Genomic DNA, 12,158 nt, shown 5'->3' with positions numbered 1-12,158 from the left:
GCGCGGAGCCCAAGGCCCGGCAGCAAGGCCACAAGCCGACCGGCCAGCTCCGGGAACACCGGGGACAGGAATGTCGGGGACAGGAGTAACCTGGGACTGGAGTGTCGCTGCGCACCCGTGCCGCCCCGACCCGCCGCCATTGCTGTGAGGCATCGGCCCCGCCCGCCGGCCCGCCCCGGCCGCGCATGCGCAGGCGCAGGTGCCGCGGGTCAGCTGAGCGCGCCGCGCTCGGGCCGCGCTGGGCCATGGCCTCCATCCTGGATGAGTACGAGGACTCCCTGCACCGCTCCGTGTCCGTGCCGCAGAGCCGCGCCAGCGTGGGCATCCCGCACTCCGGTACGTGTGCGCCGGGGCCTCCCGCGGGCGGCCTTCCTGCTGACAGGGGGAGGCGAGGCGGCGGCTCCGGGTGGGGAGCAGGGTACGCCAGGCTGTGCTGCCTGGAAGAGGTGTGTCACTGTGTGTGGGGGGCAAAGCGTTCGGCTGCGGCTTGTTTTTTCCGCGACTTGTTTTTTCCACGGCTTGCTGTGGGAGGTGTTTAGAGAAGGGTAGCACTCGATTCCTGGCTGGGCAGAGTGGTGATGCAGGCCAGCCCAGCGAACCCGCGGTGCCGCTTCTGTGCGGGAGGCTGTGGCCGGAGGCGCTGCGGGAGCGAACGCGGGTGCGTGAAGTCGCGTGTGCCTCTGTGTCACAAGTTACACCCAGCCGCACCTCAGCCCTGTGCAGCTCAGAGCTGTGCTAGCGGCTTGGGAACATCCCGTCACTCTGCTTCTCCTTTCTGCTCCTCTGTGAGGAAGCCACGCTTTAGCGTGTTATGGATGTGTGCGCAGCTCTTCTGCACGGAGTTCCTTTCCTAACCCGGGCGCAGTTTACCAAAGACTTCGTTTTTCTAGAGTGGTTCCTTTAGGCTAACTATATGATGGCAAGGTGACCAACAAAGCAGTCTGTATCACTACTACACTTTCCTGTCAAGGGATGTGGGGCTTTGGTATACTGTACTGCTCAGGGAGGTGTCCTATCAGTGTAAAGTAATGGTGTGATGACCAGTCCGTTTTTTCTTTCATGTCAGAGAAATTTATTTCATTATTATTCCATGATAAATTCAAGATTTATTAGGTTCAATGACCATTTTTTACTAGATGTCACCTCTCAATGTTTTTTCAGTGTGGCAGGGAAATGTAGGTTATGAGAGAATTCTGGTAGTACCAGCTGCTATGCAGAGCTGGTGGTTTTGGGTTACAAGTTTGGAAATACATGGACACATTCTTTCAAGTTTTTTTCCTTGTATAGTGTTGTCCCCACTGGTAACCTTTGGGGAAACCAGGTTGTGAGGTTCATCTATGTGCTAAGAATTGATAAATTCTGTCATGCTATGTATACTTTGAAGTATAACTACATTGACACAGTTACTCTGAGTCTAGATATTGAAGTAGGTATGTTCCCCTTGTTTGTTTTGATATGCATGGTAATTTCATTATGCAATGTTAGGTGCAGAATAAGTGGCCTAAATAGGTGTTTGCAGAGCAGAGTTGGGACAAGTTGTGTAATGGAAAATAAATTTTCCAGGACTCAGCTTTTCTTCGTGACAGCTGCAACACTGTCTTCAGTCATGGCTGTCTTACAGTTGAGAAATCTACCTGTTTGCTCACAGTTGATATTGGCAGAGGAAGTTTGGGAAACTGCTTAATTCTAAAGGCACAGCCTAATCAGGATTTCAGTTATTCTTAAATCAGGCCACACAAGCAATATTTAAAAAAAATTTGGGTTGGTAAAAGTTCTGGGCAATCTGAAGTTTAAGTAAATTTATTTTGTAAAAAGATACAATAGTTACCTTCCTGAAAGCAGTCCTTAAGATTAGGTTTGCAATTTTGGAAGATGTTGTAACTTACTCCTCAGTTTTAGGGAGTTGTTCCCCGTGCTTGTTAAACTGCAGGTACTGTTTCTCAAGGCTGTAGATAAACAAGCAGTGACTCTGTATCAGCCTAAAGTCCTGCTGCATTTTGAACTTCTAGTACTGTAGCTCCAGCTTTGAAAAGCCTGCTTTGACCCACAAGACCATACTGGTGATCTTAGATCTTTGGACAGATTAAAAGGTCTTAGGAAATAGGTAGCTTTGCCCAGAAATCAAGGTGTGAAATGCTGCAGTAGAATCTTGTTTAAACAGAAGAGGGACACTGGGGACAAGATGAGGGGGGAGGCTGTTTGAAAGGAATGAATGTTATAAAATAGGCATCTCCTTTGTATAGGGAACTTTATATTAAGGAAGCTCATCCTTCTCCTATTAGGGACAATAGCAAAAATCCTCATGTTAATGGTGATGATCTTATGGGTGTTATAAATGTAATGGATACAGGCCTTAAAAGCCCAGAATGCTGAAATCCAATACTTTGGCTTGAACTATGATGGAATTAAACCATAAACACCTTCTCCTTAATTCTAAACCCTCACCTCTGTACAGGTGCTATTTGTTCCCTTTCCTTCCTGTCTCTAAGTTTCCTTGCTGAGTCAGCCTTGCTTTGCCAGGTGACAGTCTGAAAAAAATTTGAGATTACCCTGGATGAATGTGACTTGATGATCTGGTAACATGTGGGTTTTCCAGAGTAATCCTTCCTTTTTATATATATATAAATAGGTATTTATTGGTTAGCTGGGATATCATGTGTAGCTGTACCTTGGGAGATTTTTGTACATGTTTTGAACTGCAGTTCACACCAGCAGATTTAAACTGGCATTGCAGCTCCCTAATCTGAAAAGAAGAACATCAGTTCTACCTAAATGGAAATAAAGGAATGCACACTTGGATAAATGGGTAGTGTTTAAGGTGTGGATCAATGCGTAAGAAAAAAGCGCATGCAAAAGGCTGCCTACTCAGGTTGTGCTTGCTTTGTCTCTTCCTGCGTGTGCATCTTTCATCTGGAAAAAATGTATTTTAAGGATTCTGTAGCTAGTCTAGAGGTGAGGCAGAGGCAAGGAGGAAGCATTGGTGGAATAGACAATTAAAGGATTTGCCTGCATGTAGCAGGCTACTTTCCACTACATTGTCTTTTTCAACACCAGCAGGGCTGGAATTAGAGGTTTTTTCCCTCTGTATTTCTGCTCCATGGAGCACACTTCCTTTTCAGTTAAACTTGGAGCAGGATGCAATCCTCTTAGTCTTTTAGGCTGGATTTTGATGCAGTTTGGGGTTGTTGTTGTGGGGTTTTGTCTTGTTCAGTTTCTAAGTGTTCACATTCTTTCTCCAGGATATGTCAATGCACGACTGGAGAAGGAAACACCAATATTTAACAAGCAAAGGATTGATTTTGCTCCTCCTGAGAAAATTAACAGCTTAGTGGTCTCCTCTAACCAGCTCTGTATGAGCCTTGGGAAGGACACCCTTCTCAGGTAATGTTGCCAGAATCCTGAAGTTATTGTTTGTTTTTTCCCCTGCCTGCTTTTTTTTTCCTTAAGTTGTTAGGGAACTTACATTTGCGGACTGGATAAAAACCCACGAGCCAAATATGGAAAATTGGTGAGGAGTTACAGGTATGTGAACTTTTATTGGCAGCATGCTTTCATGGTTTCTCTTTGCAGGATTGATCTTGGGAAGCCAGACGAACCTAATCAGGTAGAGCTGGGACGGAAAGATGAAGCCAAAGTCTACAAGATGTTTTTGGACCACACAGGTGAGGCAGTGGGTGGTGGATATTTACAGACAGTGAACAGAGCAGAGCAAGTGCTGGTGAAGGAGGTCTCTTTCTGCTTTGTTCATAAGGAGAACAGATCAATCTTCCATGAGCCAGACTCTTTCCCAGGGCCCCTGCCCATGGTTTGCCATTTTGCTATTAGTAAAGCACAGGCTTGTGCCTGTGTTGTGTTTTCAGACTCTGAAATGAACACATGCAACTAGGCTATTCTGAGCAAGGCTAAAACCAATCAAAGGAAGGTTTGCAGTATGGTTTATATAGGAACTTTTAAAAAGGGCCATAAAACATCTGCAGTTCACTGTAGCCTAGACTGATTTTAATAAAACTAAACAAAAATTTGGAAAGAGATGCTCATATCTCTCGCCAGCTGCCAGGGATAGGAGGGAGCTCTGGGAAGTGTTTATCCTTAGAACATTTCTTGAAACAGAATACCTTCTTGCTGAAGCATCTGGTACCAGTTGTTTAACATTGCAACATATGGACTACTGTTCTGATCTAGCATGGAAATCCCCCACATTTCCATGAATGCCTGGGAAAGTCTTGGATTTAGTATGTTGATATTGGAGTTTATCAAATGTTAGGATTAGAAGCTTCAGGAATTTGGCTTTCTTAGGCACAGTCTTGATTTGTTCTCTCCTTTTCCCTCCCATACCTCTCTGCTGTTGGCAGGCTCTCATCTCCTGATTGCTCTGAACACCAGCGAATGCCTTTACCTGAACAGAAGTGTTCAGAAAGTGCGGGCACTCTCCCGCTGGAAAGGACACTTGATTGAAAGTGTGGGCTGGAACAAATTTCTTGGCTCAGAAACCAACACAGGGCCTATCCTGGTGGGGACATCCCAGGGGCAGATCTATGAGGCTGAAATCTCTGTCAGTGAAGGAAGCCTCTTCAGCACTAACCCTGACCAGTACTTCCGCCAGGTCTACACTCTGGAGGAGGAATCTGGACCTGCCCCGGTCTGCTGCTTGGAAATTGAACGAGGGCTAGAAGGGAAATTTTTTATTATAGCCACCACTAGGAAGAGACTCTTTCAGTTTGTTGGCAAAGTACCTGAAGGGACAGAGCAGCAAGGCTTCAGCTCCATATTTGCTGTGCATGCTGACCATCTGCCCAGCTTTCGGGAGTTTCCAGCCAACTTGGGTTTCAGCGAGATAGCCTTTTACACTCCGAAACTGCGTTCCAACCCACGCTCCTTTGCCTGGATGATGGGAAATGGTGTTCTATATGGTACCTTGGATTATAGTCGTCCTGATTCAATTCTGAGTGATGAACGGGTCTGGGTTTATCCTCCTGATATTGACATAACTGTGAACAAGCCGATATCCATTGTGCTTACCCAGTTCCACTTTCTGTTGCTGCTGCCTGACCGGGTGAAGGCTGTCTGCACTCTGAATGGACAGGTTGTTTTTCAGGATCTGTTCCTGGAGAAGTTTGGCTTGCTGACACGCATGATTAAAGATCCCACAGTCCAGCAGATATGGATTCACACTGAAAAAGTAGTGTTCCGCTACCATGTCCAGCGGGAATCTAGAGATGTGTGGAAGATGTATATGAATATGAACAAATTTGATTTAGCAAAAGAGTATTGTAAGGACCGTCCAGAGTGTCTTGACATTGTGTTGGCTAAAGAGGCAGAGCACTGCTTTCAAAACAAGAGGTATCTGGACAGTGCCAAATGTTATGCACTGACTCAGAACTACTTTGAGGAAATTGCTCTGAAGTTCATTGAAGCCAAGCAAGAAGAGGCCCTGATGGAGTTTCTGATTAAGAAGCTAAGTAACCTAAAGCCTTCGGAGAAGACACAGACTACTCTGCTGACTACGTGGTTGACAGAGCTGTACCTGAACTGGCTGGGCATATTGCAAGGAGATCCCTCACAGCGAAATCTCTATTTGGATACACGGGAGAAGTTCCGCACTTTCCTGAGCAGTCCTAAAAACAAAGACTGTCTTTTTAATAATCGGGCATCTATTTATGAGCTGTTGGCAAGCCATGGCGACACAGAGCACATGGTCTACTTTGCAGTCATCATGCAGGATTACGAGCGTGTAGTAGCTCACCACTGCCAGCATGACGAGTACGATGAGGCTCTAAATGTGCTGTCCAGGCACAGAGACGAGAAACTCTTCTACAAGTTCTCTCCGGTTCTCATCCAACATATTCCCAAGAAGGTGGTTGACGCTTGGATTTCTATGGGCCCTAGACTGGATGCCAGGAACCTCATTCCAGCCCTTGTTAACTACAGCCAGAGTGCCAGCACCCAGCAGATCAATGAAGCCATCAGATATATGGAGTTCTGTGTCTATGAGTTGGAGGAAACCCAGCAAGCCATTCACAACTACTTGTTGTCTCTTTATGCTTTGTGTCGGCCGGACTCGCTGCTGTCATACCTGGAGCAAGCAGGAACTAACCCAAACAGGATCCACTATGACCTGAAGTATGCACTACGGCTGTGTGCAGAGCACGGGCACCACCGCGCGTGTGTCCACATTTACAAAGTGATGGAATTATATGAGGAGGCTGTGGATCTCGCCTTACAGGTATGTGTGTATCTGTGCATGCTGATACGCTGGAATGTAGCTTGTTCAAGTTACCTTGACCAGCAGAGCATTGAGAGGAGCTGGATCGACTCGCTGGTATCGAAGCGGTGCAGCTGATGCTTGGAAGAAAGACCTGGCTCTATTAATATTTTCTGTGCTTTCACAACTGTTTCAAGTAGGCAGCTGACTGACAAGCCATAACTGAGGGTGGAGGCATGAAAAATACAAGGAGGAGTACCGTCTGTCTCAAGCTCAGTCTCTGACATAAAATACCTTTAACATATCTATATTTATGCAAGATTTGTATAGCGATTGTTAAGGATTCTAATTACCTATTCATAGCTTTGTCAGCTTAGTCTGACCTTCAGGGAGATGCTGGATTTTTTTCTAATTGGAATTGCTGTGTCTTCGCTGAAATGTGTGGCCAGCAAAGATACTATAACGTGAATTTGCCCTTTCTATGCTGGCCTTTGTTCTCTGTTGGGTAGCAAGCTTATCTTCAGTGAGGAGTACTGGTGGAGAGGAGAGGTGTTTGCCATGGAAACAAGGAGCAGGCCAGGAGTGCAGTCCTAGGCAGTGAGATAGCAACAGAGGTTTTCCAAATGCCTCTTAAAATGGACAGCAGGCTTTGAAGTTGAATGGTGGATCAACAAAGAGGAAAGCTTAACTCTGTTTCCTTGTCTGTCCAACTTCTAGGTGGATGTTGATCTTGCCAAATCCTGTGCAGATCTTCCTGAAGATGATGAGGAGCTCCGGAAGAAGCTGTGGTTGAAGATCGCTCGCCATGTTGTTCAGGAAGAGAAAGATGTCAAGAAGGCAATGGCCTGCCTCTCCAGCTGTGCTCTGCTGAAGATTGAAGATGTGCTGCCATTCTTTCCAGACTTTGTCACTATTGACCATTTCAAGGAGGCAATCTGTAACTCCCTGGAGGATTACAACAAGCACATTGAGGAGCTGAAAAGGGAGATGGAGGAAGCCACACAGAGTGCCAAGAGGATCCGAGAGGACATCCAGGAAATGAGGAATAAATATGGCTCTGTGGAGCCTCAGGAAAAATGTGCTGCTTGTGACTTTCCACTTCTAAACCGCCCTTTTTACCTTTTCCTTTGTGGTCACATGTTTCACTATGACTGTCTCCTCCAAGCAGTTTTCCCTAACCTTCCTGCCTATAAGCAGGCAAAACTTGAAGATCTTCAGAAGAAGCTGGCAGCTACCAGCCAGCCATCCAAGAGCCACCATCGTCCCAAGGATGCAGACACCATTAGCTTGGGGAAGGGGCAGCAGAGCCGGGAACAGATCAAAGCTGACATTGATGATATTGTGGCAGCTGAATGTGTGTACTGTGGTGAGCTAATGATCCGGTCCATCGACAAGCCTTTTATTGATCCCCAGAAGTATGAAGAGGAGATGCAAAGCTGGCTGTAATTTTCCAAATCTTCAACTGTCAAACAAATTGCAGAGCTTCTGTGGTGGGGATATAACCTCCAGGAGCAGGAACACAGTGACTTCTGTGCAACTCTAAATGAAGGGGAGCGCAGTCTTTTTACCAGGGTTAGGGAGAACTAGTCTTGAGAAGTGGGGAGATATAGCTATGGCTGTCTAAGAACTTTAACGATACTTAGAGCTAACCTACTGGAATATATTTAGCAGATGTTTCTGCTTGCAGTTCTTCTGAGGTTCTCAGTGTGAAACTAAATGGAGTGCCTTGTTGTCCTGAAGGAATTGGGAACAGCCTGTGATTTATCTGCCCTGTTGTGTGGTATTTGTTTTGGTGAAGACAAGCTGAAAGAGAAAGGTAGTGAAGGCCACTAAGCAGTGTAGTCTTCATTCATCATTTTCAAAGCTAGAATTGCCCTCTGTTTCCTTTTTGTTGAGAATCTATAACCACATACATAGAAAGAACATGAAAGGACAGAAACTCTTACATATTTATATTTTGTACACATCATGCTACACAAATACATGTTTCTACACAAAGTGATACAAGAATAATTGTCAATTATTCAATTATAAAATCTTGCAGGAAAATAATGAAAGTAATTTGCCTGCAATTCAAGGTGTATAATTCTCTTTGTCACAAGCTTTATGCATGAGACCAGGCACATTTGGATTTTCTGTAGGTACTGTTTCTCAAAATGTCTGCTCACCACTCCTCTTTCCATCCTGTTTCTACTATAACTGCCGTTGTATAATGGGTCTTGGTTTTCTCTTCACCCCAAACCAAAACTGATAGATGCAGTAGTAAGGTTTCAACTGACACTCTGCAAGCAGGAGCACAATCTGTTTGTATATCTTGCTGTGGTTCTCTTCAAGCTGCACTTGAGCATTGGACTCAAGATCTATTCAGGGGTTTGCCCAAGGGTAGTCTACAGAAATGTTGGTGTGAAATTTGCTTTGCCCTTTGAAGCTAGTACCTTGTGCCTAAACAGTCTTTTGCCTTCCACTTTTTGGAGATGGCTGCAAGTCAATGCATCTATCTATTGCTCCAACTTGGAAAATTTTTCCCAGAAGGTAGCAATCACTACATTGTGAGTGAGAGAAGAAAAAATTGTCATTAACAGCAAGGGTTCCTTGTTTTGTTTTGGGAAAATGAGATTTTCATTTGGTTTTGCTGTTTGGGACTGAATCACAAAGGTAGTAATGACAGGAGAATCAAATGTTCTAAAAACAAAGTACAGTTCTTGTAATTATGGCAACAGAAAATACTGTCCTCTGAGAAACCACCTCGGTTCTTTCACATGCATATGTGTGCTTGTCTTGAATACCTCTCTCACTCTCCTAACCACTTACCCTGTTTGTAGGGTTGTAGAAATGGGTCTTCATGTTATTGTAGGAGAATATGTATGGGTTTCCTCAAGGATCTGACCTAAGAATTCTGAGTTCAGAACTTCACAAGAACATCTATGTTTTTGTTGGGAGCATCAGCCTCGAACGAATGAATTTTATCTGTGTAAGATGACACAAATAATAAAAAACAGATATGAAAGTAGGAAGACCTGAGGTTTCAAGATCCTCTTTTCTTTGATGGAGCTGTGGGATGGAGAGTCCCATTATCACCTGGTGGTGTGTGTTTGCTGGCTTGTCAGAAAGCACTTTTTCAGTGGTTCAGAAAACCCAAATGCTGTAGTTTTCTTTGGCTTTGCATAGCCTTTTGCTTTGAATAATTTGGTGGGTTTGGCAGAAGAATTTGTGATGAAAACTAAATGTGATGTCTTTTGAAGTTTACCATTAAACCTGTTATAACTGGCCACTCCTGTGATTCATCATCTGTTCCTGTAAGCAGTGTGGTATTTAAGGTTGTATATGTCATTGGAAACCAACAGTAGCCTCCCCCCCCCCCCCCCCCCCCCCCCAACAATTTCTGGTCAAAGGTAAGTGGTCTTTTTCTGCCCTTTAGCAGAACATGGGTATCAGCTCATTCTGGTGCAGGGGTAATTTCACATTATTTTGACGTGTTCTTCATACTTGTTCCATCTCTTCTGGGCTTTTACAGGATGCTTTCCTGGTATATTAAAATTACTATAGTTCTCCATTCTTTTCCTGTTTGTGCTAGAGAAGTTGCATAACTAAATAGAACATTGCAGGGTGATCTGCTTGTCCATAGTACTGGAAGAAGCTGTGGGAAATGAGGCATGGCAAGTAAATAAAAACCCTCTAGTCTTTACCTGAGATTGTGTGGTGGGGCAAGGCACCTCTGATTGCAGTCATGGGTATTAATAGATCTCAGTTAACCGAAGTAGAAGTAGATTTTTTTTTATGGCTAGTATGCAATATTCTCTGAGGGCTGTATGCACATGCACCAGATCCATGTACCACAAATCTCATTCTTCCTCACCATTGTTAACTGCAAAATCATTTGAGTGATTTGTTGTCAAGGTTACAGAGAGTGTTACTGCTGGCAAAGACTGCAGTAGTGATTAAATGACTAGTGCCAGTAATACAAAAAGGTACATAAAGGTATCTTCTGAACTTTCTTTACATTGTCACATGCTTCAAAACGTTTGAGTAACCACTTAACTGTGCTTCGTGGCAATTTTGCAACATCACTCAGTGGAAAAGGTAAGAGGGTTTATTTTTTCTTTGGAGGGGGTGAGGTGGGTTTGTTTGTGGTGGAGGGAAGTGGACTGCTTACTGTTTTCCCATAAATCTAATCTGCAAGATCTCTTTCTTTTTGCATTTAGAATAACATTTTTATCTTTTCTCCTTGTAACTTCAGCACAGTTACATTTTAGAACTTGCAGTCCTTTGTTTGTATTTTAAGCTATGAATGAACTGTACCAGCTGTTGAAAATTGTGGCCTTGGGTCTTGTCCTTGTCTGTGTGAGTAACTCCTACCACTTAGCCTAATGCAGCTGAAGAACAGCATAACCAAAAGGGTGTGTGGAAGCCCCAGCCCTGTGTACCCAGAACAAATATCTAGACTGAAGAAATTCAGTAGTACAAGCAAGGCTGAAGAAATTCAGTAGTACAAGCAAGGCCTAGAGCAAACTTGTGCCTACTACAAGGCTTCTCCTAGGCTTTGAGCAAGGGATGGGGGGAAATGCTCTGAGTTGGGGGAGACAGTGGTGTGTGTTTTGAAAGAGTTTGTGGAGAATTTCGGGTACACTTTTTACCAAAAAACTGTAGTTGGCAGCAGCTAAGTGAAATGCTGAAAGCAGTGGGTTCTGTCTCCTTTCTAAAAATGAATGCCCAGGCTGGGAATATAGAAAGGCAAATTCTTAACCAGCCACTAGATGTCATTGCTGTCCATTTAAATACTGGAGTTTGCTGCAGACCGCTGAAAGCGTTCTGTAGGAGAAGGAAGAATGGCACAAAAGTGAGGAACTGAAGCAGGATCTCAGTGCTTTTGGAGGGGTGTGCTGGGTGCTTGGAGACACAGCCTTTGGTCTAAGGTAGCTTGGATTTGGTGTAAGGATTGGAGGTAAAGATGCTAAAAAAATTGTCTTTAAATGGCAATTTCCGCTCACAGATCACTGATTTTAATGTTTTGAACATCAAAAGCTGGATTTACTATGTTAATCAATGAGTATCATAGAACCGTGGAATCATTTAGGTTGGAAAAGACCTTTAAGATCACCGAGTCCAACTGCTAACCCAGCACAGCCAAATCCACCACTAAAGCACATCTCCAGGTGCCACATCCGCATGCCTTTTAGATGCCTTCTGTGATGGTGATTCCAGTGCTTCCCCAGACAGCCTGTTCCAGTGCCACTCTTTCAGTGAAGAAATGTTTCATAACATCCAAACTTAATCTCCCCTGGCGCAACTTAAAGGCCATTTCCTCTCATCCCGTTGCTTGTGGCCTGGGAGAAGAGGCCAACTGGCCCCTTGCTGCAACCTTCTTTCAGGTGATTGTGAAGAACAGTAAGATTCCCCCTGAGCCTCCTTTTTTCCAGTCTAAACAACAACAGTTCCCTCAGCCACTCCTAAGACTTGTGCTCTGGCCCCTCATTGCTCTTTGGACACCTTTTGGCCCTCCAGCACCTTAGTATCTGTCTTGTAGTTAGAGGCCTGAGACTGAACATGGGGTTTGAGGTGAGGCCTCTTGTTGCATTCTAGTGTAAATTCCCTATAGACCTAGCTGATTTAATAAACTGCAGAGAGATCATCCCTGGACTTGGAGTTGCAAAATCTGGTGGCCTTGGGTCTGGTCATCTTTGCTTGCTTCTTCTTCATACTCTCGTGCCAGCAGAGTGTAAGCCAGCTCCTTAGTTGCCTGAGTTCACATTTAGTTTGTCTTGTTAAAAGCACCAGTAAAACTGGGTTCATAATGTGATGTTGGACACTGACTTGCATAAACAGATAAGCTAGAATGTTTGCTTTTTCCTTTTGAGTTGTGGCATCATAATCCCTGTAGAACAGCAAGTGGGAGTAGGTACATCTTGTACTCTATCAAAATAAGATGTAGTTTGACTCAGACTGTAGTCATGTATTA

General features: G+C 44.5%; 1 protein-coding gene across 1 annotated transcript; it reads left to right on the top strand.

The window, feature by feature from the left end:
• Positions 1–202: 202 nt before the first annotated feature.
• VPS18 (VPS18 core subunit of CORVET and HOPS complexes) lies at positions 203–9,465 on the top strand. The gene is made up of 5 exons (XM_084207608.1): positions 203–336; positions 3,240–3,381; positions 3,571–3,662; positions 4,353–6,223; positions 6,920–9,465. Exons 1-5 carry the CDS (start codon positions 246–248, stop codon positions 7,646–7,648), a joined length of 2,925 nt encoding a protein of 974 aa, XP_084063734.1. The 5' UTR covers positions 203–245; the 3' UTR covers positions 7,649–9,465.
• The last annotated feature ends 2,693 nt before the right edge of the window (positions 9,466–12,158 follow it).

This window comes from Fringilla coelebs (genome assembly GCF_963513975.1).
Source record: "Fringilla coelebs genome assembly, chromosome: 6".
In the NCBI taxonomy this organism is placed as follows: domain Eukaryota; kingdom Metazoa; phylum Chordata; class Aves; order Passeriformes; family Fringillidae; genus Fringilla; species Fringilla coelebs.
The sequence above is the reverse complement of the archived record's forward strand: the minus strand, read 5'-3'. Positions and strand labels throughout refer to the sequence as shown.

Bases quoted from the DNA above. Each gene is read 5' to 3' on its own strand.
- VPS18 (XM_084207608.1), top strand. From the start codon at position 246: ATGGCCTCCATCCTGGATGAGTACGAGGACTCCCTGCACCGCTCCGTG. The intron at 337-3,239 runs GTACGTGTGCGC...TTCTTTCTCCAG, and splicing joins CGTGGGCATCCCGCACTCCG to GATATGTCAATGCACGACTG. The intron at 3,663-4,352 runs GTGAGGCAGTGG...TGCTGTTGGCAG, and splicing joins GATGTTTTTGGACCACACAG to GCTCTCATCTCCTGATTGCT.